At 33.0% G+C, this 24,257-nt stretch overlaps 3 protein-coding genes across 3 annotated transcripts; 1 reads left to right on the plus strand and 2 right to left on the minus strand.

Moving 5' to 3' along the window:
• The first annotated feature begins 254 nt into the window (after positions 1 to 254).
• Positions 255 to 648, plus strand: LOC132755653 (type I iodothyronine deiodinase-like). The gene has a single exon (XM_060746548.1). The coding sequence runs from the start codon at positions 266 to 268 to the stop codon at positions 641 to 643; it is 378 nt and encodes a 125-aa protein (XP_060602531.1). The 5' UTR covers positions 255 to 265; the 3' UTR covers positions 644 to 648.
• Positions 649 to 10,676: 10,028 nt separating this feature from the next.
• Positions 10,677 to 14,030, minus strand: LOC132755649 (thioredoxin domain-containing protein 17-like). The gene is made up of 4 exons (XM_060746544.1): positions 13,839 to 14,030; positions 13,018 to 13,099; positions 11,820 to 11,901; positions 10,677 to 11,110 (listed from the first exon to the last, which is right to left on the minus strand). The coding sequence occupies exons 1-4, from the start codon at positions 13,975 to 13,977 to the stop codon at positions 11,042 to 11,044; spliced, it is 372 nt and encodes a 123-aa protein (XP_060602527.1). The 5' UTR covers positions 13,978 to 14,030; the 3' UTR covers positions 10,677 to 11,041.
• Positions 14,031 to 16,417: 2,387 nt separating this feature from the next.
• Positions 16,418 to 22,354, minus strand: LOC132755650 (uncharacterized). The gene is made up of 5 exons (XM_060746545.1): positions 22,296 to 22,354; positions 21,426 to 21,646; positions 20,229 to 20,340; positions 19,634 to 19,729; positions 16,418 to 18,250 (listed from the first exon to the last, which is right to left on the minus strand). The coding sequence occupies exons 2-5, from the start codon at positions 21,618 to 21,620 to the stop codon at positions 18,057 to 18,059; spliced, it is 597 nt and encodes a 198-aa protein (XP_060602528.1). The 5' UTR covers positions 21,621 to 21,646; positions 22,296 to 22,354; the 3' UTR covers positions 16,418 to 18,056.
• Positions 22,355 to 24,257: the final 1,903 nt, after the last annotated feature.

Here is a 24,257-nt window from a genome sequence, read left to right on the forward strand (position 1 = left end):
AATTCATCGGTGTTGTGGCTTCAGGGCTAAAAAAATAGATCCAACTATTTACGAGGATTGGTTTTCTATCAATCTCGGGTACCAGGCATTTCGCACTATTTTTCGTGATAATCGCATGGATTTGGCGTGTAAGAACAAAGTGAATTCAGATGCTCCGAACATTACGTTGTTCTCTTTAGAAAACAAGGAAATGAAATTATTTGACCTTCAAAAATCAGGCCGTCCATTAATTGTCAACTTTGGTAGCTGTTCCTGATTGCCATTTATGGCTAAATTGCCCGAATATAACAAACTTGTTCAAGAGTTTGCTCAGATTGCTGATTTTGTCACTGTTTACACTGCAGAGGCGCATCCGCTCGACGAATGGGCTTTACTAGATCATGAAAAATTTAGCCGTCTTCAACATAGTACTATTGAGGAAAGAATGTCGTCTGCAAATGTTCTAAAGAGCGAAGGACTTGTGGGAGAGCTGGTTGTAGAGTCAATGGAAAATAGGTCCGCGGATGTATACGCGTCATTACCAGAAAGACTGTATGTTATATTGGATGGAAAAATTGTGTTCAAAGGGGGACTTGGACCATTTGATTATCGACCAGAAGCAGTGCGAAAATGGATCCATGGACATCAAACAATTAAGGACTAAGTTAGTTAATTAGGCAATGTTCTAATATATAGATTGACATTTTTTCAATTTTGCATGAACTTGAAATAAAATTGGTTCAAAATATGATGCTATTGTATTTACAAATGTATATCATAACAAATACTTTCTGTTCTGTAAATCTAATCATGCTGTTTTAGCTTGGTTGAAAATATTGTAACTCATCAAATTCAGATTTTTTTTATTTGTCCGTTTCTTATCGTGCCATTGTATTATATCACGCTAGGCCTGATTAATATTCAACCGAAAATCATGATGAACGCACTTACCAAGTAGTGTTAAATTATTGCATTAAGGCTGCACGCCTCCAGATGAGCCAAAATATTTCAAGAAATTTAATCTTGAGAAAAATATATTAAGATCTTAAGAAAAGTTTAAAGATTCAATATTTTATTTATCTTTTACATGTTATGTACGATTAATGACTGATTTTGCAGGATCAATCACTATAATTCCACTGCGTTGCTAACGCAGTAATAGGTATTTATGTATATTTTGATATCGTTTTGGTAATTTATGTGGATTGTAAGTGCCGTTTGCAATGTGTAAATTACTTTATTTGTTCAATTCACAATATGTTACTTTTAAATACATTTTCAACATTTTCATGAAAATTAGCATGAATCTGGAGGCATGCTGCTTCAAAAAGTTTTTGCATTCATTTTAATGGATCTGTTAAATGGTACCAAATGACATTATTGTTCAAAACAACCACGCATGATGGCATTCTTCGATAAAGTAAAATGAAAAATATTGGAAATTATTTATATATTTTTTTTAAAATGTCGGAAAAGTTTGAACTTTTTATAAAGAATGTTAACAGGTAAAAGCAAGTGTAATATTTTCATCTATTTTTTTTTACCTTTTTCCGGCATTTTTTATTGTGATAACAAATTAAAATTCCCATTTGTTTTCTCTTTAAGTTATATTTTGCTATAGATTTTCATTTTCACTTCAGCGTACGTAGCTTTCATAGTATATACATGTAGTTTAAATTTTTTAAATTATGACGTTCATAATCAATTTAGTGGTAAACTAAACAAAAAGCGACGACTGCTAAGTCCTACTTTATCATGGCTAGTGACTTAAACAATGTCCTAGATTTTTGCCTAAATTGCTGACCTTTTAGTTAAAGCTACCAATATCTAAGTTTATCATGGCTAGTGACTTAAACAATGTCCTAGATTTTTGCCTAAATTGCTGACCTTTTAGTTAAAGCTACCAATATCTAAGTTCATGATTACGGCGAATGATTTTCTTTTTTAATTCCTGTAATTTAGAATACATTGACTGGGATGTAATTTTATTATTCTAAAATAATTAATATATAGTGAACATTACATCCACATTTGGCGCAGGAAGATAAGTTTGAACTTTGGAATTAAAATATTCACATTAAATGTAAATGTATCAGCTATTGAACATTTTTTATTTGGATTTGTCGATTCATATTTTTTATTGTTGTTTACTTTAAAATATCATCATCATTATCATCATCATCGGCATCATTGTATTCAGCACAGAAACATTTTTTTTCTATTTATTTCTTGTTACAATGTATATTTCACGTACTTAAAAGATTTGTTCGAGCGATTCCGACGAAATGATTGGTTGACTGTAAACGGATGTACTCGTTAGTTACCCATGATGCACGCTTGCCTTCGTTTCTGAATAACTCTTTTAAGTTGCAGAAATGTTATCTGTTTAAAAATGTACATGTACATGTATTTAAATATTGCAATAATACATGAAATATGACATGAAATAAAATATGAACAAGCAAATTCGTTGAATTTATATCCTCCGCCGAGTACTGGTTATTATTAACACAACAACTGAAGACATAAGGCTTTATTTATATATTAATCATGGCATAAACAGTAATATTCTTTGAACTTGATAAATATTCAGGGCAATAACAGAGCCATAACTTTGTGTTAAATAGTAAAATCTGGAAATGCTAATGAGATGTATGCATACTACATAACTAATCAAGGGCCCTAACTCTGAGTTAAAGTGTCTGACCGGAACAAGCCGATGATATGCGCATCTCCTCTGGGTATTGAAGGTTCCCATAAAGTTTCGTTGAATTCCAGCCAGTAGTTGCAGAAAAGTAGCGCGGAAACGATTTTTACTCCATATGCATACTGCATAACTAATCAAGGGCCATAACTCTGAGTTAAAGTGTCTGACCGGAACAAGCCGACGATATGCGCATCTCCTCTTGGTATTAAAAGTTCCCATAAAGTTTCGTTGAATTCCAGCCAGTAGTTGCAGAAAAGTAGCGCAGAAACGATTTTTACTCAATATGCATACTGCATAACTAATCAAGGGCCATAACTCTGAGTTAAAGTGTCTGACCGGAACAAGCCGACGATATGCGCATCTCTCTTGGTATTGAAGGTTCCCATAAAGTTTCGTTGAATTCCAGCCAGTAGTTGCAGAGAAGTAGTGCGGAAACGATTTTTACCCTATATTCATACTACATGACTAATCAAGGGCCATAACTCTGAGTTAAAAGGTCTGACCGGAACAAGCCGACGATATGCGCATTTCCTCTTGATATTGATGATTCCCATAAAGTTTCATTGAATTCCAGCCAGTAGTAGCATAGAACTACTCCGGAAACGATTTTTACTCCATATGCATATTGCATAACTAATCAAGGGCCATAACTCTGAGTTAAAGTGTCTGACCGGAACAAGCCGACGATTATGCGCATCTCCTCTTGGTATTGAAGGTTCCCATTAAGTTTCGTTGAATTCAAGCCAGTACTTGCAGCAGAGAAGTAGCGCAGAAACGATTTTTACTCCATATGCATACTGCATAACTAATCAAGGGCCATAACTCTGAGTTAAAGTGTCTGGCCGGAACAAGCCGATGATATGCGCATCTCTCTTGGTATTGAAGGTTCCCATAAAGTTTCTTTGAATTCCAGCCAGTAGTTGCAGAGAAGTAGTGCGGAAACGATTTTTACTCTATATGCATACTACATAACTAATTAAAGGCCATAACTCTGAGTTAAAGTGTCTGACCGGAACAAGCCGACGATATGCGCATCTCCTCTTGATATTGATGATTCCCATAAAGTTTCGTTGAATTCCAGCCAGTAGTTGCAGAGAACTACTCCGGAAACGACTTTTACTCTATATGCATACTACATAACTAATCAAGGGCCATAACTCTCAGTTAAAGGGTCTGACCGGAACAAGCGGACGATGTGCGCATCTCCTGTTGATATTGATGATTCCCATAAAGTTCGTTGAATTCCAGCCAGTAGTTGCAGAGAACTACTCCGGAAACGAAATTCGGACGGACGGATAGACGGACGGACGGACAACGCCAAAACTATATCCCGCTCCCGATTCCATCGGCGGGGGGTAAAAAGTTGTAGAAAAATGATTATATAATTCACTGTCAAAATAACTTTGCAACTGAGTATTTTCTAAATAAAGCAAACGACTATACAAACTCCTCACAGTGATAAACTCCATTGGCATACGTCTGTACTCATAAGGGGAGATCATTGAATAGGGGATTGAAGACTGAACCATTGTTCAACATACCTCACCTGCGAAACTTTAAAGCACATGCTTAATAACAAATACTTCGGTGGCACAGAGATGACATTTGTGTGATTTTATTTTTATCTCGTGCGCACGAGATACTATGTCGTGGCCACGAATTACTAGATCGTGGGAACGAGATAATTAAGTGGTGCGAACGAAATACTATGTCGTGGGAACGAATTACTTAGTCGTGCACACGGAAGCCATTTCGTGGCCACGAGTCACTACGTCGTGGGAACGAGATAATTAAGTAGCAAGATATACTTTATCATGGCCACGAGTTACTTAGTCTTGCTCACGAGATAAGTAAGTCTTGGGCACGAGTTACTATGTGGTGCGAACGAGATAATTAAGTCGTGCAAACGAGATATTAACCAATCAGATAACACTATATAATTATATATATGAATTTTATAAAATTCCTGGTTTAAGGTTTACATGCAACATTAATCTTTGAAAGTACTGAAGGCATTCACTTTAAACTTGATACATGTCTTTAGGATTATATAAGGAGTTGTGGCCCTTTGTGGGGGCCATCCTCAGATAGGGTTTATCAGTAAGCACTTACTAACGGCCTGTTAGTATTGTTCATACGATAACAGTCCTACGCATAAACCCAAGATTTCCAATTTTCCCCCAAAATTTCATATCTCTGGCCAGTGATGAGCATTTAATTATAATTACATGGCTTGTCACAGTATCACTGATAGCAGCACCCTAGAATGTTTTATGGTCCTATCATGTTTCAAGAATGTATAGTTTTAGCTGGAGGATATAGAGAACATTTTAGATATAAGGAAAACTAAGATTTTCATAGATACATTCAAGTTAAAGACTACAAAGACTGGATTACATTAAAAAGAATTTTAATCACTTACAACTCACAATGACAGGGAAACAGTGTTGGGATATAGTAAAAAAATTAATTTTAGAAACAAAAATATTGAATAGGTTTTTTATTTCTAAAATTTCTTTTTACACTATCCCAACACTTGCACTAATGTATAATTACTTTCATGGCAAATGCATATCATGCCTCAGACATTTATATTATCTTTATTTTTTTCTTAAGGAGCAAAATAATGTTTAGTAATAATAATAAAAATAATGGGTTTAAAGCATTATTGATGCTTATCATTCAATTTGATTGAAAAGTAGCTCTGAAGTGAAAAAAAAATTGTAAAAAAGGTAGCAAAATGTAACCAAAGTAGTATTTTGACTTCCATACAAAATACTAAATCACTTTAACTTTACCAATTGAAAAAGAGCAGATAATAGTAAAAATTTGATGACCTTTAAGTTATTGTTAGGAAACCATAACTGGACACCAAAAGTCACAATAGCTGCCAGAGGAGCCAGGACTCAGGACAAAGATAATACTCAGAAATATATGAATTTTCACTAAATCCCATGTTCAAAATTTAATGGAGATAATACTAAAATACAGGAGTTATAAATCTATTCGCACCTGATATAAGTGTTCAGAAACATATTTTTAAGTCCAAATTTAATGCGGAAAATTCTGAGTAAAAAAGGATGATGATTCTGAAAATATTGACGCTAGAGTTATGTAGCTTGTCATGTTATTGTTTAAAGTTAGAAGTAAATTCTTTCATAAATAAAGAAGTAAGAGCAAAATATAAATATATAAAAATAATATATAAAGAAGAGCTGTCACAGAACGTGACAAATGCCCCTAAAGGATTCTAGTTATGAACCACCTATAACATGTTAAGTGTGGTGGTAAAAATTGACAAAGTTCGAACCCCAGCTGAGTGACCTTTAAGTTAGAGAAAGAAACCTTGGTCTTGTTCACAACACATTGTCTTTATATATTTAAAAAAAATGAAACTTTCATGTATATGGAAGTTACAGAGCGGACACAACAACCACCATTTATATGTCTTAAGGGCAACACATCATACATTTATTATAATTTCATATGTGAAATAAAACATATTATCCTTTCATGCATATTAGTTTCAGAGCATACACGGCCATCTCTGCCTATTTGTATATTAACATCAAAATTGAAAGTTTGAACCCCCACAGTGACCTTGACATTAGTCGTAAAAAACCGAGCCTTGTTCGCGACACACCATGCATCTATGGTTATTTCATATATGAAAGAAAAAAATAAAATCCTTTCATGCATATAATATAGAGAAATACAGAAGTTTCAGAGCGGACAGAACCACCACCTTTTATATTTATATAACATAAAAAATGACAAAGTTTAAACCCCAACAATGACCTTGACCTTAGTCGTAGGAACCCGAGTCTTGTTTGCGACACACCTTATACATCTTTGGTTATTTCATATATGAATAAAATTAAAATCCTTTCATGTGTACTGAAGTTTCAGAACGGACAAGACCACCACTGTCTATATGTATAAAGCCGGACGGACTGACAGACGGACGGTTTGATTTTAATATGCCACCCTTCGGGGGCATAATAAACATCTAAGTTCAAAGGGGAAATAATTCTGGAAATATTCATGCTAGAGCTATGAATATTGTCACACATGTATAAGGAACATATATTTTTAAGTTAGAAGTAGATACCTTAAGAAATAAAGAAGTTAGTAAAAAGTAACAATTATTTTGAGGAAAAAAATGAGTTCATGGGGAAATATTCTGGAAAAATATTGGTGCTTAAGTGAACAACATTGTCACATATGATGTAGTTGTTGGTAAGGTACACATATTTGAAAATTTAGGTCAATCCCTTATGATGAAATGAAGCATAGAGTAAAAAATAACATTATTTTATGGAAAATTATATGTTCAAAGGGAAATTGTTCTGTAAATACTTTTTTTTAGTTTAACACCTTATCGCATGATGTGTATGATGATAAGATATACATGTGTACATACAGATGTATAATGAAAATTAATGACCCTTTGGGGCGGGCCAATTTTTATCCCAGGGCTTTGATCGGAATAAACTTGATAGACACTCAGTATAAGATGTTTCATGCCAAATATCTAAGCTCTAGCTCTTTGGATTTTTTAAAAGAAAGGTTTATAATTTTTTTTGGTTGCTATGGCAATCAAAGTTCTGCATGGGATTTTATTCTTTGAACACCTTTGGTAGAGCTTTATGCAAGGTACACTCCTGCAAAGTTTTAACAAATTTGGCTATGTGGTTTAGGAGTACAAGTTGTTTAAATAAATTTTTGACGCACGGACATTGTCCTCAGATGAGCTAATAAAAAAAGTTAGAGATAAAATATTTACTGCACATCTGTAGGCATTAATTTAAAGTATGTACGCTGGCGCGAACTTAAAAACCGAGGTGAGTAGGATAGGTCTACATATACTTTATGTAGTCGAGCTAATAATAAAAATATCACTTACCTGGTCACTTAGTTAAGAGTCTTGCACTTTACAGTAAAAAATTACGTTTTTTTTTGCTTTTGTTTTTTAGCGTTTTTTTTTTTTTTTTTTTTGGGGGGGGGGGGGGGGTAACATGAGTAAAAGTGACACTTAACTATGAAAGTTTATTAATAAAGAAGATGAAGATCACTTATAAAGGTATATCCCAACATATAATTCATTTAGAAGCTAAAATTTATTAGTGATATTAAGTATATTTACAAATAATTCAATAATTGCTAAAGTTCACAATTCACTTGGGCCGCAGTCCCAGAGAACAAAACATCGATAAAAAGTGAGTGTATCTTCAGAAATTTGATCCTTCAACGTTAGATAAGAACACAGAGGACCAATTAATGATGACAAGACTCTCAACAACTCGGTGGACGTGTTAATGGGAGATATACAGTTAATAGTGGTTTACTAGCTGATAAGCCCTTACTGAGATTCAGCAGGCTGGAAGGGTTTATGCGTAGGACTGATAACTTTAGCAGGAATAAGCCCTTGTTTATCTTATATGGTAGGAACATTGCCCATGGCTAGTAGATGACCTACAATGATGTTTGAGGTCATAGTTCAAAGGTCAAGGTAACCATGACACTTCATGGATATCGTTGTCTGATGAATAATTTGAGAAGAAATAAGCCATGGTAAATATAACATAATATGTGTCAATTTATATGTGGCACCGTGACAGACAGATGAAGTAGGGACAGCCTTGTCCCATGGCACATTTCTAGTTAACTAAGATTTTTCAAATATATAGTGAAATCTAAATGGTTAATTATCTCCTGCGCACAACTTAGTAACTCGTGGTTACGACTTAGTTACTCGTGCGCACCACTTAATTATTTCCTACGCATGACTTAATAACTCGTGGCGACGACAAAGTATCTCGTGCGCACCACTTAATTATCTCGTTCCCATGACTAAGTAACTCGTGGCCACGACGAAGTATATCATGCGCACGACTTAGTAACCCGTGCCCACGACATAGTATCTCTTACGCACCACTTTATTATGTCGTTCCAAAAACTAAGTTACTCGTGGCCACGACATAGTATCTCGTCCGCGCCACTTAATTATCTCGTTTCCACGACTTAAAAAGTCATGGCCACGACATAGTATCTCGTGCGCATGACTAAGTAACTCGTGACCACGACGAAGTATATCGTGCGCACGACTTAGCTGCCCGTGCCCACGACATAGTATTTCGTGAGCACCACTTTATTATCTCGATGCCACGACTTAGTTACTCGTGGCCACGACATAGTATCTCGTTCCCACGACTTAATTATCTCGTGCCCACGACTTAACTATCTTAATAATATGGCAACGACTTAGTAACTCGTGGCCACGACATAGAATCTCGTTGTCACGACATAGTATATCGTGCCCACGACTTAATAATCTCGTGGCTACGACTTCGTAACTCGTGGCCACGACCCGACGAGCTAACTATTTCGTGCCCACGACTTAGTAACTCGTGGCCACGACATTGTATCTCGTGCACACAAGATAAATAAAAACACACACATGCCACCTTTGTGTCACCGTAGATTAACGATCTTGTCTTGAATTTCTTAAATTTTAACATTCTTTTATTGATATTCTCATATAAATAGCATGTAGTAACATAGTAGTTAAACAACCCCAACCAAAATTGCAAAAAATTACATATCATTGTTTGTTGTTTATCTCTATCATTCATTTCAGGACACTTGCGATCGTTATAAAGTTTGAATGCTTTTTAATTGGTCATCATATTTCGGCAGTCCGTTCAGGCAATCTTTAACACTTTCCGTACCTGCAATAAATGATACTATATATACAAAGATGATATATACATGTATTTACCTCGCCTGAGAACGAAGTGCTAAGAGGTGAGCTTCTCAAACGACAGTCTGTCCGCCCTCCGTCGTTGTACACAGTTTCTTTAAATATCTCTTAAACTACTTGGCGGGCTTTGTCAAAATTTAAAATTGTTTGTTTGTTTCATTTTACGCCTTTTCCCCAACAGTATTTCAGTCATATAGGCGGGTAGTTTACTAACCATCGTTCCTGGAGAGTTACACCAGTACTAGACTACCTTCTTCGTGCTAAACTACCAAAGCATCTCCCGGGGATCGAACCCACGCCAGAGAGGTTAATTACTGGATTAGAAGTCATCGACTCTATTAACCCCTTGACTAAGACGAATGATACACGGTGCATGGCCCTCTACGAAAGTTATATCGATGATTTCAGTCTTATACATACGATATAGAATTAGTTTCAATATTTTTCCGAAATAATTGTGTAGTACTTCATCAGTTTATTTACTTCCAATAACATTTGCGTAATGCATGTATGTCAATCATTTATGCGTAATCTATATTATCATCTAAAGCTATTGGTTAGTGAATAAATTGAACCCTATAATGGTGTGAATAAAACATAAAATAAACTGTTGTCTTTATTTTGCACAATAAATGTTTGGGCCCGTGATATTCTGTCCGGGCCTATATACTTCTGCCTGGGTTAAGGCCCAAATGGCCTATGATTATGTGAAACCATCTTTATATAGTCATCAATATATGATGTCAATGTTTCCATGTATTATGTTAATCTTTCAATATACGATGTGCATTTTCCAGTATATTATGTGATACCACCCTTATATAGAGTCAAAATACCAGTATATTATGAGAAATCATCCTTATATAGAGTCAACTTAGCAATATGTGATGTAATTGTGTCATTATATGATGCCAATCTTTCATTATAGATGTGCATCAATGAATATATTATGTGGAACAAGCTTTATATAGAGTCATTACGACAGTATATTGGTCGTAGGACAGGGCGGACCGTGAGACAGGGCGGACCATACCAGGGCGGAATTTATGTAAGGACGGTAAGATAATTTATATTAGTTAATTCGTTACTATAGAAAAGCCAAGAAATGTATACATGCATACTGTATCAATTCCCTAAACAGACAGCATCTTTCATTCAGTTAAAAAAAAATATATCAAGTTATCAACCAGGTAAAAGATAACATTGGAAAGACAGATGAACATTGGAAAGAAATGAACTGGTTTTATTGAATACATGGTATTTCTGTATTTCTGATGTCAAATGGCAATATATCCATGCATTGTTCACCTGAATTATGAGGCGTGTTGGTTTACAACTGAAATTAGGTCACTTGAATACGGAATAACTTTTTTTATGTAACAGCATTTACAATACAAAGAAAAGTGTTCTGTCCAATTGAAGCATGATGATATGATGTATCATATGATCAGTAATTATACTCTATATTATTTCCCGTGTCTGTTACACATTTTAGTTTTCAAGGTATAAATTTTAAATGCAGTTCTGTATCAGGAATGTCTCGTTATCTGACAACAGTTCAACTGACTAGTCCATGTGTATGTGTATTCTTGTTACTCGTCTGAAAATAACATCTCCACAAGGTCGGGCTTGGCACATTGTTCCTCTTCTAATCTGTTTGGCTGAAATGATAATTTACTGGTATATAAATCATCGCATGCAAATTGTTTGAAATGCACAACACATGTACAAATGACACATCCAACAAGAAAAATTAAGCTTTGTTTTGAATAAAACAGAGTATTTATGAATTAAACAGATTCAAAACAATAACTCTACTGGAAAAAAATCTTTTAACATGACAAGCTTAACAACATTTCAGACTAGTACTACTAGTTATATGAGAATTGCTGACTGTATGGGTTCAAATCACGTCTGGAGCAAGCTGTTGTTTCCTTTGACAAGAAACTTTACACTTTACACATAGAGCTTAGTACTGGTTGGTTCCAGGAACAGTTTACATGGTTTAGATGTGAGTCTTTATAATACCAGCTAAAATTCTAATTCACACAATTATGGTATTACCACCCTAACGGGCACTATAAGAAACTGAAAAATTTATATCATAGGTCAGACATATACCTTAAAGTACACCTGTTTGCAAAATTTAAACAAACTTTACCGTACTGAAATCGATTTTAAATTCTGTTGTTGTGAAATGAAGTCATACTTTTGGGGGTTTTTTTTTTTTTTTTGATGGGGTTGTTTTCCAAGTTAAACATGTTACAAGTCCTCTTCACATATCCAAATTATTTAATATCCGCGAAATGAAATTTGTGATTTTTATTGCGAGAAATAACCTAGAAACAAAATATTTAAAGATTAAAATACCTGTCCAATTTTCATCAAAGTCGGAACGCTTTTTAATCGTAGATCTTTATCTGTGCGAAAAACATTGTTCTGGTCTTTCCAGCTGAAAATATACATTTAAAATTATGTTTGAAGGCAAAAACTTTCACTCAAGTTAGCAGTGATAAAATTTAATGTATACAAAAAAATATTTCCAATAATAATCATTGTCTACTGTATAATAATGAGTTCTATTTCATAAAAACATGACTGTACACATTTGTACAGAATATAGTAATACAAGTATAAAAATTATTTAACTGTAAGATTTCTAAAAATAATGTACTGGTATGATGAGCATTCCTTCATAGAATGTGTAAGGCAGTTTCGAAATATGGATATAAAATGTATAGAATATTTGTAGTTAATTTTATGGTCTTACGGTGATCTAGTAAGATCTCAGTTTTATGAAAGTTTATCTCTGACCGATGGATCATCATCATGCATACACAAGCAACCAACTGCCAGATTGCCAATATAGATCTTGCAGACAGTCGGCCATGAGACTAAATAACAAAGTCCAAACATTTTGTATTATAACATCTAGAAATTTGATAATGATTTTGTGTAAAAGGGATAGACAGTCCTCATTTTCTGAAATTGGGATGAAGTTTTCCCAGTCTGTAGGATGTAAAAGTAGCTGCAAGAAACGTTTTGGGACTTGTTGGCAAAAATGTGAAGAGTATTATAGGAAGTAAATGAAGAGAGGCAGAGAATATTCATTTAATATAATAAAACATAAAACTATATTACATAACAAATCATATATAAAGAATATTGAATACGTGTAGATTTACTACTAAATTAATTGAACAAGTTGTACAAAATCATATAATACGAGCCTCTGATGAGAATAATACTGTTTGATTCAACAAGTGCAATAAATTTAGTATTGAATCTACACAAATATAATATTTCATTTATTACATATCTAAAATAAGAATGGTTTACAGCTGATGAATGGTCATTTTTCATTTACATGCATATTATTGTAATGCTAACATGAGCAAGCTTTTAACGTTATCTTTGTATATAAGGCAAATGACATCACTTCAAAGTATTATTACATTAGTGTAATATTGTTTTTATTAAATGGATTTATTACACTCTTGCATCACACCTTATGTGATAACATTGTCTTACAATGTCAGAAAAAAACAAAAACACACATCAAACTTACAATGTTCTATCTCCGACACCACAGTGTATGTACACAGAATCTACTGGCAGTTTGGACAAACTACTTTGTACTACAGGATCAGCTGATTAAACAAAAAATAAATCATATTATTAATTAGGTATGTATGTTTAATGAAATCATTAAATGTCAAACTCATGTGTGGGGATAACAAAATAAAGATTTTTATTTTTTTAAGTACAGTGTAAGTAACAATGACCTGACTATACAGGTGGCAAATGCTTATCACTTAGGTTTCAGTAGCACCACGGATTTATATTACATATAAATCCGTGGTAGCACATGGGCTTAAACGCCGCTTTTAAACAATCCCATGACACCTGACTTGACAATTGATATATGTTGGTGTTGTCAATGAAGAAACATTCAACAGGTCAATGTGATAAATTATTTAAGATTTTAAAAGTATATTTTTATTTATAACATGTAACAACTTAGAATACCAATATGGCTAGAAAAGTAACACATTTTTTCGTTTTTATTCCAAATTGAATTGCAGTTTTCAAGCCCTTTTCACGTTAATCATCCATATATATACGGGATTTATTACCTGTAGGACGATTTTGGGCTCTGATGGAAGGCCCTTTTTATTAATTAAAGTTATAGTTTTTTAATCCATTCGTAAAAAAAGTGCAATTTAGGGACGGAAGCTGCTAGGAAACCAATAAGGGCCATAGAAATATTAACATTTTATCATCGGCACTTTTATATTATCGAAGATAAAGATTGCACGATCCGGGTACAAATTCTACTTTCACTTTCATTTTGATCAAGATACAAGCTAATTACTCCCCTTTACATACCCGTTACACAGTCGGGACACCAACTTTTGCCGTCTTCTCCGGGTGATCCAGTAAACAATGCAAATATAGTTTTCCCAGAGTTCTCTTTAACTGCAGTTTTATAAGCGTCATATCCCTGGACATTAATTATTTTTGCCATTGTAATTGTTCAATTCATGTGACACGCCTCCTAAATATTTAGTGAAGAGTGCGATAGTAACCCAAAGATTTATATATGAAACAAACACGCCTGAAACAAAGAGGAAAATGAATAGTCAAAACATTTACAAGTACTGTATCAACTAGAATAACGGTAACTAAATATGTTAAAATAACCCCCAGATGCCTTTAATATTCCTAAAACAAGAGCGACCAGACCTGACCTATCAAATGGAACAAAAACATAGAAAGAGGTGTATAACAAATTTCCAATAAAGTAAAAAAGTACATTAATTAATGTTTCAAACCATGTTCAATTCAGGCATTTTGTAATCATATAATGGGTCAAAATATTTATCATATTTGTGCATTAATAACTTAGTTTTAAAGAATTCAAATACATTTCTAAAAAAAATTAAAGGTCAGTGTCATATTTGTGTAAAAGCATTTGAAGATTTTGACCAGTATTGGTATGTCCAAATATAAATCAAATCCATACAATTATAACAAAGATTTGGCCAATTTTATAAAAATTCAATTTGACTTCAGGGGTCAAGGTCATTAAAAGGTCAAAGCAATGCTTATAAATTGTTCCACTTAATAATTTCATCCTTGGTGGTGGTTTGTCAAAACGTAATTGAAATCAGCCAGTCCAATTAGAAACGCAATTATAGCAATTTTCCTGAACCATCAAGGTAGTTTTAAAGTCAAGGTCATACCTGAACCGTTCCCCATGACAACAAGCTATGTTACAACATGGCAACAAACTATGTTACGTGTTGGTTTGTCCAAGCATAAATCAAATATGTCAATTTATTAAAATTGTGGCCAATTTTAGAAAAAAAACAAACATAATTTTACCAAACAGTCAAGGTCGTGTAAAGGTAAAAGCCAAGTTCAATTTGACCTACTTGAACTTATTTACTTAATTTTTTTCATGCCCAAAAATGAACATAATAGAACATCTAATTATAATAAAGTTACTTGGATACTTTCAGCAAAATTAAATTAAATTACTTGAGTATTATTGTCATAGTAATTTTACGGTCAAACTTGAGTTGCTAAACATGATAGTTTTGTTTTATGCTAAGTGTTGTTTTTTTTTTCCAAGTATGAATCTAAGTCAACCATAAACAAATAAAACTATAGCTAATTTTAGCAAAAAAAAAAAAAAAAATGTTAGGTCCAGGTTATTTAAAGGTCAGAGTCATTAGTTGAATTTGACATACTCAAAGCTTTTATTAAAAGGATTAATGTCCAATTATGAAAACAATAATGCCACTAAAAACAAAGTTCTAGCTAATTTCAGCAAATTAAGAGTCAACCTTGAAGGTCAAGGTCAATTTGAGTCAAGGTCAGTTGCCTTACAAAATGTCCAAGTAGACATCATTAGATTATTCCTTTTATATTAAAATTGGTTGATTCTTACTGGGACACAGGCAACCACATGGACAGGTATAACAAATACAAAATGTATGTGCTGTTATATGTGTATGTATATCTGTTATGATAATCCATGCTAATCCCTTTAAGCATGCCAGTCACAGAAAAGTTCCAAGATATTGATGAGCACTAAATACATCAATTCTAAGGGTACATAACAATATTTGAACTTTTGTTCAACAATTATAAATTATACCAGAATCATCTGCTGGCCTGAATGATATGTAAGGGAGTATAACACAGAATTTTGACACAACAGATTTGACAGTAATGACTAAAATTAACAGTGTGGTTAGGCAGCTTGTCAAAATATCAGTTTGGAACTTTTCACATTACTGTTCAAGGTCTTAATTGGGCCTATTAAAGAACATTGACCTAGTAAATGACATAATATCATTTCTTTGGATATCACTAGTCGTTTACGGAAATTGCATAATACGGTAGTCAATGGCAACCACTTAATTGTTGATGGGCATGAAAGATAACATGTATTCACATTAAGTGTTATGCTATACTGTACATAAAGGACAGTGTTGCCAGCAGGCCCTATTTTAAAGGCACATTCAATCTCAGAAATAAGGATTTTTTTTTCCTTACGACAGGAATGACAAACATCTGCTTAATGGGTTTAAAACATGCATGATGCTTATGAAAATAGCACTGAATATAAAATAAAATGTGATCAAGATAGGAAAATGTAAACAGAGAGATATTTTGACTTGAATACAAAGTATCAAATTAGTGTAACTACTAATCGCCAAAACATTAAACAGGCTCAAGACGAAAAACCTTTGAAAACTGTAATAGGACACACAAATTTAAAAGCTTTTATAAAAGAAAAAGATATTAGAATTTCTGACTGCAGAGGCTTAATGGACCTTTAAGCAAAGAAAAAAATACAGTAAAAAAAAAAGTGTAATATTTAATATCACTTTTATTAAACAATATAAATTGCCAAATGAAAACTGATAATGAGAAAATATACAACAAATAAAATATATATATTTGCACACATGACACATTATTTCATCATCCTTGAGGTCACTTAACTAAAATGACAAATATAAAATAATGTAAATGATCAATTGGAAACTGATAAATGAAAAAAATATACAAAACAAGAGCTGTCGGTAGGACAGCATGCTTGACTATTCTCAGTGCTTGATAGTAAAACAAGAGCTTTGATATTATGTAGATTTTTCTAAGTTCTAAAAGAGCCACAATTCTAACTGTTAGAGTTATGGGTCTTTGATAGTGACCTGTTATGCTCTCAAATAGGTGTTTAAAGATTCAACCCATTTCCTTCAGTAGTATAGGAAATTTCAACTTTTTACGCAAAAACTTAACGAAAGTCTGATACCCGAGGGAGTGCGATAAAAATACTGACTTAAAGCAACATGCCTCCATATTTTAGCTAATTTACATGAAATTTTTTTAAATGTTAAAAAAAGTAAAAAATTGTCAAATAAAGTGAACAAAGTAAGTAATTTACACAAACAGCACTTAAAATCTATGAATATCACCAAAAATATGTCAGAATATGCAAAAATAGCCCTTACTGCATTAATCATGCAGTAGAAAGATGGTGATAAATGCTGCAAAATCAGTCATTATGTGCATATAACATGTAAACGAGTCCTTGAATTGTGATTATTAATATTTTTACCTTTCTTAAAATCTTTAACATTTTTCTCAAGGTTGATTTTTTTAAAAAAATATTTTGGCTCAATCTGGAGGCATGTGGCTTTAAAAAAAACAAAACTTTCATTTGCACACATGATCCATAACTTCAGCGTCCTTGAGGTTACTTAACCCATACTCTGCCTGGACAGAAGTGATAAGCATCTGACACCTGCACTGAGTGAGTCATGACAGTCTGAGACACGGCTCTATACTGTTGGTAGTTATAATTTTATACATGTACTTTCATATTAAAATCCCTGTATCTCTGTGACTGTTCCAAATTAAAAGCTACAAAAATTCTGCAGGTTAAGAATTAAAGTGTAAAGAAAAGTGAATACCTTAATGTAATTCATTTATTTGGCTGGTGTTGGTAACATTGATACAAAAGGTCATGTCGTCACTTTTAGTTTAATTGGCAGAGAAAGACTTCAGATGCCCCTCCATATATTATTTCAAGCACAAGCAGGCACTGACTTCCCATCAGCTAGCTAGATATCTTTCTCAGATGAAAAAATAAAAATTCCTTGACAGGATTCAAACTTAGATGGCAGGGGCAAGTGACTCAGTGATAGAGGCCTTGTGACCACTCAGTCATTGAGGCCCCTGAATACTTAAAAGAAGATATGTCATGTTTATGAGTAAAATGTAAATGTCTGTAAATTCCTGAGTCTGAAGAACATTTAAAAATTAACCATACAAATGAAAAGAAAGTTCAATATAACTCTTATCAATATGCAATACTTCCACATGATATAAATGAAATTTCATTCAGATATTTTTAACTATTTGTTTACATTTTCTTTCCATTTGTTTGAAAGAAGCTGTTGACATACACCAATTCTGGAAAATGTTTTGCTCAAAACCAATCTATAGATTAAATCACAACAAATATCAAAATGTTCAAAGTATGTACAGAGGAATATCAAATTTTAACAGTATAAAAAATGTATCACATTAAATTTTAGAGTCCTCTTCAAGGGCCGTCTTACGCAGTTCTTTTCTTAATAATTTACCAAACACTACATTATAGGGATGTGTAAATATTGTTTTCCTGTCCTTGTTGTCTACCATTGGACGATTTTCATTGGCCCATTTAAATATGCTGCCTTCGAGGTTGAATACTTTAATATTTCCTGATTCTTGTAGCCCTGAAATAGTGAAAACGGTTAGTTGTTGGTTAAATGCAAATACCCTGTAAAAATAACAGCTTTACCTGCTGAATTTGAGTGGACTTGCCCTGCTTTGAGTTTGGAACAGTCCATTTTAAGTTAGAAAGATTTCAATATCAAAATACAATGTGCATGTACTAGGGCTGTAACGAATTACTCAGATATTCTTATATTTGTGATTCAAACCTTGACAATACAGTTCAGGTATTCATTAGTATGAAGGCATTCCATTCATAAATTACAAAGTTATAGTTAATTATAGCAAAATAATGTGAAAATTCAGTAATTTGACCTTCAAGGACTAAGTCTTTAATGGGCCAAGGTCAAATTCAGTATGGTCTTCATGAAGATTACTCCCTAAAGATTGATGTGTCTCAGTATGAATACAATCCATTTATAAACGACAGTAAAGCCAAAATTATTAATTTGAACTTCAAGGTCAATATCATTTATGAGTCAAGGTCAAGTTCAGTTTGACCTCCTTGAAACTTGTCAGTCCCAAAGACTGTTGTGTCCAACCTTAATGAACATAACCCATTCACAAATAACAAAGTATTCAACTTGTAGCAAAAAATCAAACAAAATTCAAAATCTGACCTATAGATCAAGTCATTTATTAAACTAAAGTTCAAGTTCAGTCTGGTTTTCTTGAAGGTTTTGTCCAAGGCGATTTGTGTCTAAGTATGAAGTATGAAGACAATCCTTTAAGAATTCAAAAAATTGTCACGGTTCAGAACTGTTCACTATTTAGGGGAGAAGATGTGTATGCGGCTGGATAGCTCCGTTGGTAGAGCTGCAGTACAGCATCCGTGGCCGAGTGGTTAAGGTTGTTGACTTTAAACCACTCGCCCCTCACCACTGAGGGTTCGAATCCCGACAGGGACTTTGGATTCTTTTATATGAGGAAGCTATCAAGCTAGCTTACGGAATGTCAGTGGTTCTACTCAGGTGCCCGTTTGTGCCTAAAATAATGCACGTAAGGGCACCTGAGGTCTTCCTCCACCAGTAAAGCTGGAACGTCCCCAAATGACCTATACTGTGTCGGTGTGACGTTAAACCCTAACAAACTAACTAACAGTATTCCGAGGGTCCAGGGTTCGAGTCCCGGTCAGGCTGCACATATTTCTCACCCTGTGACAAAATTATGATCAATGGTTAAGTTTGCAGATGGCTGTGGCATCAACTCCATGACTGTTCCAATAGCTAGAAATTTTTCTTTGGAAAAAATAAAGTTAAAAATAAAAGATGGACAAATCTGATAAAGAAATTCAGCAGGCAAAGCTGGTCAGACTGTACTAAAGTGCAGGATGGCCTGGCTCTCAAATAGCAGCAATGAAGATTTGAAATAAGAAAGATAATCACCTTTTGTTTTAATATACCCAGAAATTTTTTGTGCCACAACTGAAGATCTGTATCCAACAGAACAATAGCACACAACAGTGACTTTGTCCTCGGGTGCTGAAAGAAAACAACAAATTCATATGTACAAAGTCATATTTCGAAAATAAAAACAAATAATTACAATATTGAACATATATTTACACAGTAAGTAAAGTGTATAATCATATTGTATGTAATATGTGAACCTGCAATGTGGCAAGCAGTTTCTGAAAAAAAAGAATACTTTAACATTTTCAGTGATAAATTTGACAGTTCAAACTACAGAAAATAGATGACGTATGACGTTATTTCTGCCCAAAACAACAGAAAATCACATGTCACATAATATTTCTATTCAAAATACCTGTAATTTCATTTCACATGTTATATCTGTACAATGAAAAATAACATGACAGTCATGTTACATGACAAAAATTACATGTCAGAAACATGTTTTACTCCACAAACCAACAGAAAAGATGTGCTTTGCCTTAAATTCTTGGGAGCAAGTCTAGAACATAATCTTCCTACCCCTCTGGATACATACATGTAACAGATCATAGTCTAAATGACAAACCTGATTGTAATTCTGGAACGGCTGACATTAAAGTATCAAGATCTGCTTCATAATCAACTCTTCTAGCTCCTGGTATATGACCTATTATATATTCTTCATTAGGTCTTGAATCCTGAAATGCATAAATTGACTTTCCTATACTTCAATGAATGATTTATCAAATCCAGTATTGAAATACCCAGAAATTGAAGATAAAAAAGTTAAATATTAGAAGTTTTAAAAAAGATATTTTGAATAAAAAATGTTTGACTTTTCTCTGAAACAGCTTACTCTTTAGGAAAAATGCATATTTTTTGTTGTTTCATTGTACAACAACAAAAATATTATGTTTCTAATGTAAAATGGCAAGTTTTCCCAAACAATAACTTACTGGTACTTCTTCATGTAAACTCTTCATTGTTTTTATACATATATTTTTTACAGTATAAAGTTAATCTATTGCAGTCAAGCATTAACTATGGCTAGCCTTTACAGTAGTAAGTCTGTGAATTTTACATAAACCCACTAGCTTGGTAGGGCTAATATAATTTGGGTTGGGCCTGTAGAATTTTTCAAGTCACTGGCCTTTCTGGTCTATGAAAAATTAACAGTTGATCACCTACATGTAATTTTCTGAAAATGAAATGAATGAATTTCAAGAAGGAACAACTTTTTTAGTTTAAACATAATTTATTTTTTAGTTCAAGGAAGCTTTAAGGTTATATACATACTCTCTAATCCATTCCTGGAACCAACCAGTACAGGACAATGAGTGTAAAGTTTCTTGCTCAAGGAAGCAATGGTTTTCCCTTGATGGGGTGTGAAAACTTTTTTATCCTTGGTTAATGCTGGGATAAAATTACAAAACTATATGTATTTAATCATTATTCTTGACTTTACTTTCAATAACATTTTTGGGCTTTTTCAGCGATTGAACTTGTACAAATAATGAGAATAAAGATCAACAAGGAAAAGCAACATACTAACCTGAAAGGCTTTTGGCTACATGTACATGTATCTTGCCCTAAAATCTTTGACTACATTTCTAGACCTGATTTTCAACTATAATCGTTGAATTTGAAGATACTTTTTACATCAGATATATATTGCGAACTGCTGCCTACAAAGTATTGGGTAAACAAATGCCCAGTTTTTTATGATTGGGACCAAATGGGCATATGTAGCCATAGTTAATTGATTGCAAAAAAAAATTCTTACCAGAATCAAAAGTTTTTCATTCCCCTCCGACACAGCAGATGAGGATTTTAGACATGATTTCATCAAAGTTGACAGCAATTCTGTTGAGATATTTTTGACTGACGGAAATTTCTTCTTGATACCAGCTATTGTCAGCTTCATTCCTAACCCAGGACTTGTAGTTGATGAATCATTATCATTGTTACCATCGGCCATCACAGCTGATATATTCTGCCTTTTAGCTAAAAAGAGTATGTGAACAGTAACACTTGTATACGAGCATACATGTACCATGAACATATGTGTAAAAACAGTGGTGAATCACTTATTTTGAAAGAGGCCTTCCTTAGTGAACAATTTCTTATTATTGCTAGAATTGCTTATTTGGGAAGTAAAAAAGCTGGTGTAAGTTCCAATTTTTGAGAAAACTGCACAATTTTAATTAAAGAAAATTTTAATTGGGAAAAGGACTCTTTTAAAAAGGCCTTAAGAGGCCTCTGCAATATCAGGTGAAAAATCACTGACAGCAATGTAACTAAAATGAAAGAAAAAATATCTGAAAAGTGTTACAGTACAAGGCAATAACACAAAAATTAAATGGCTTGGCATGTTTAAGAGGAAATGAAAACTGAAAAACCTCTCACTGAGATGTTTTTAAATAATATTCTAAATTGCCAAATGATCATGAATTTCAAGCAGAATGCATATTTTCATTTATCAGTGTTCATTCAACAGTTCAACAGTTTCAAGTTATATGTCATATGACGTAAACTGGATTTCAAAATGAGTAGAAATCTGGTTTGATTTTTCGTAACTTTGTTACATGAGTATGAACTTAATGATAAGTAAAAATCACAAAACAATTCTACAATATCAGATCAATTACAGTGCCCTAAATCACAGTGACAGTTGACCGTTATGGTAGTACAAATGGTTAATCTCAATAAAAGGGAAGTAACTTTTACATTACTTTCATACGATATTGAGCATGTGTCAGACGGAAACAAGAAAAGCATTGATGCAAAGCATCAAAGGGCGTCCAAGCAAGAAATGCAGCAGGTGAAGATGAACTAGTAGATATATGATGACAAGATATTCTTTTTAACTTTTCAATGGTTAATTGGTTTTACCAGAATTGTATATCAGTTATGAATGAACGGACAAAAGACATTGTTCATTATTAACTTTGATTGGCATGCTAGAAATTAGAATATTACTTGTTATTTCTTTATGATCGTGGTTATTAATAGCAACGGATATACATTTATACAATCATTTATAATCCATATGTGTAACGCATGATCAACACCACACTTGTGTAATTGTCCCTTATTATGTTATCGCTATTAGCCAAGACCCCCTCTTAAGGTATCTGTTCACACTTAGTAACAATATGACACCGGTTATATTACCATGTTGATCATGTTGAGCATAATTGTTTATTATACAATAATTGTAATATCTATTTTAATAAAAAATACAGATTTTATGAATATTGTTTTCTTTTCTTTTTGTGTTTTGTGTGCTATTTTAATACTGAGTTTTTATGTTTTTACTACGATTTTAAGAATTCATTTGTCATATTGACCGACGATTATAAGTCAAAACTTAACTGGAAAAGTCAGTAAATGATTATGGTTAATCTTTCAATATATAACATTGTTTATTCTTAAACCATATACATGTACATTTGTATTTTTTAAATTATCAATCAGTTGAATAATTCATAAAATCTCATTTGCAAATTTGAATAATTCCTCGGCATCTTTACTAAACACGAATAACAAATTAAATGAAATGTTTCAAAGTTTATACACAGACACTTGGGGTTTGGAGCTCAAAACGCCTTTAAAATCCAAATAAAATGCATATTTGTCAATCCCAGTTCAATATCTATAATAATACAATATATAATAATATAATAATATGTATATGTATATGTATTATCATAGATGTTGAAATATGATTTTTTTTCAAAACGGCTTATATTAAGTTTTTTTGATATATATGATCAGTACATGTGCTGGGATTGACAAATATGCATTTTATTTGGATTTTATAGCCGTTTTGAGCTCCAAACCCAAAGTGTCTGTGAACCGGGAGAGACCCGACAATAAACGTGTAGAACTATTTGCCGGTCACTAGTAAATCCCGGTCAAAAGTCACTCAAAATAGACATGGAGAGACCGGGAATTACCGATAGGAGTACAACCCTCTATAAATAAATTTTCGGAATATTTAGGTCATCAACTCATCATTCTATTATAAATGTACAACAATAACATATCATAATAACCCAATGTGGGCTACAAAATGATAAATAAAAATACCCCGAAGAGCGCGATTTATTTACGGAAAAGGTTATTTCATTTGAAAGTGTTTGCATTGCGAAATTCTCCAGATCGCTATTCATTGTACATATCGCGACATTTCATTTTAAATTATATATATATATTTCTTTATTTCCTCCAGTTTTGAAGAGTACATACATTTACAATACAGTTCTTACAAAAAGTACATAAATCATTACATGTACATAAATGTATGACTGACAAACATATGAATACATGTATAATTATATTAATGTAACAAATATTGAATAAACACAGAATTTATAAATAATATAAATAAGGTAAATACTTATTTAACATAGAAACAATATATACATATGAGGAAGCAAACGAAATTGAAATATTGTATTCAGCGCTTAAGATTCTTATTGGAGCGAAACAAAAGTATCTTGGGAGGATATACAATATAGATGTACCTGTAACAATGGTTAATGTAACAAATATTGAATAAACACAGAATTGATAAATAATATAAATAAGGTAAATAATCATTTAACATAGA

The sequence above is a fragment of the Ruditapes philippinarum genome, unplaced genomic scaffold (genome assembly GCF_026571515.1).
Source record: "Ruditapes philippinarum isolate M1 unplaced genomic scaffold, ASM2657151v2 ctg2343_1_1_1_1, whole genome shotgun sequence".
Taxonomy (NCBI): domain Eukaryota; kingdom Metazoa; phylum Mollusca; class Bivalvia; order Venerida; family Veneridae; genus Ruditapes; species Ruditapes philippinarum.

Bases quoted from the DNA above. Each gene is read 5' to 3' on its own strand.
- LOC132755650 (XM_060746545.1), bottom strand. From the start codon at position 21,620: ATGGCCGATGGTAACAATGATAATGATTCATCAACTACAAGTCCTGGG. The intron at 19,730-20,228 runs GTTTGTCATTTA...GTTTTCTTTCAG, and splicing joins CGTTCCAGAATTACAATCAG to CACCCGAGGACAAAGTCACT. The intron at 18,251-19,633 runs GTGATTATCTTT...TCACTATTTCAG, and splicing joins TGGGTATATTAAAACAAAAG to GGCTACAAGAATCAGGAAAT.
- LOC132755653 (XM_060746548.1), top strand. From the start codon at position 266: ATGGCTAAATTGCCCGAATATAACAAACTTGTTCAAGAGTTTGCTCAG.
- LOC132755649 (XM_060746544.1), bottom strand. From the start codon at position 13,977: ATGGCAAAAATAATTAATGTCCAGGGATATGACGCTTATAAAACTGCA. The intron at 11,902-13,017 runs GTAAGTTTGATG...GTATATTTTCAG, and splicing joins GGTGTCGGAGATAGAACATT to CTGGAAAGACCAGAACAATG. The intron at 11,111-11,819 runs GTATTTTAATCT...TTATCATTTCAG, and splicing joins CTTTGATGAAAATTGGACAG to CCAAACAGATTAGAAGAGGA.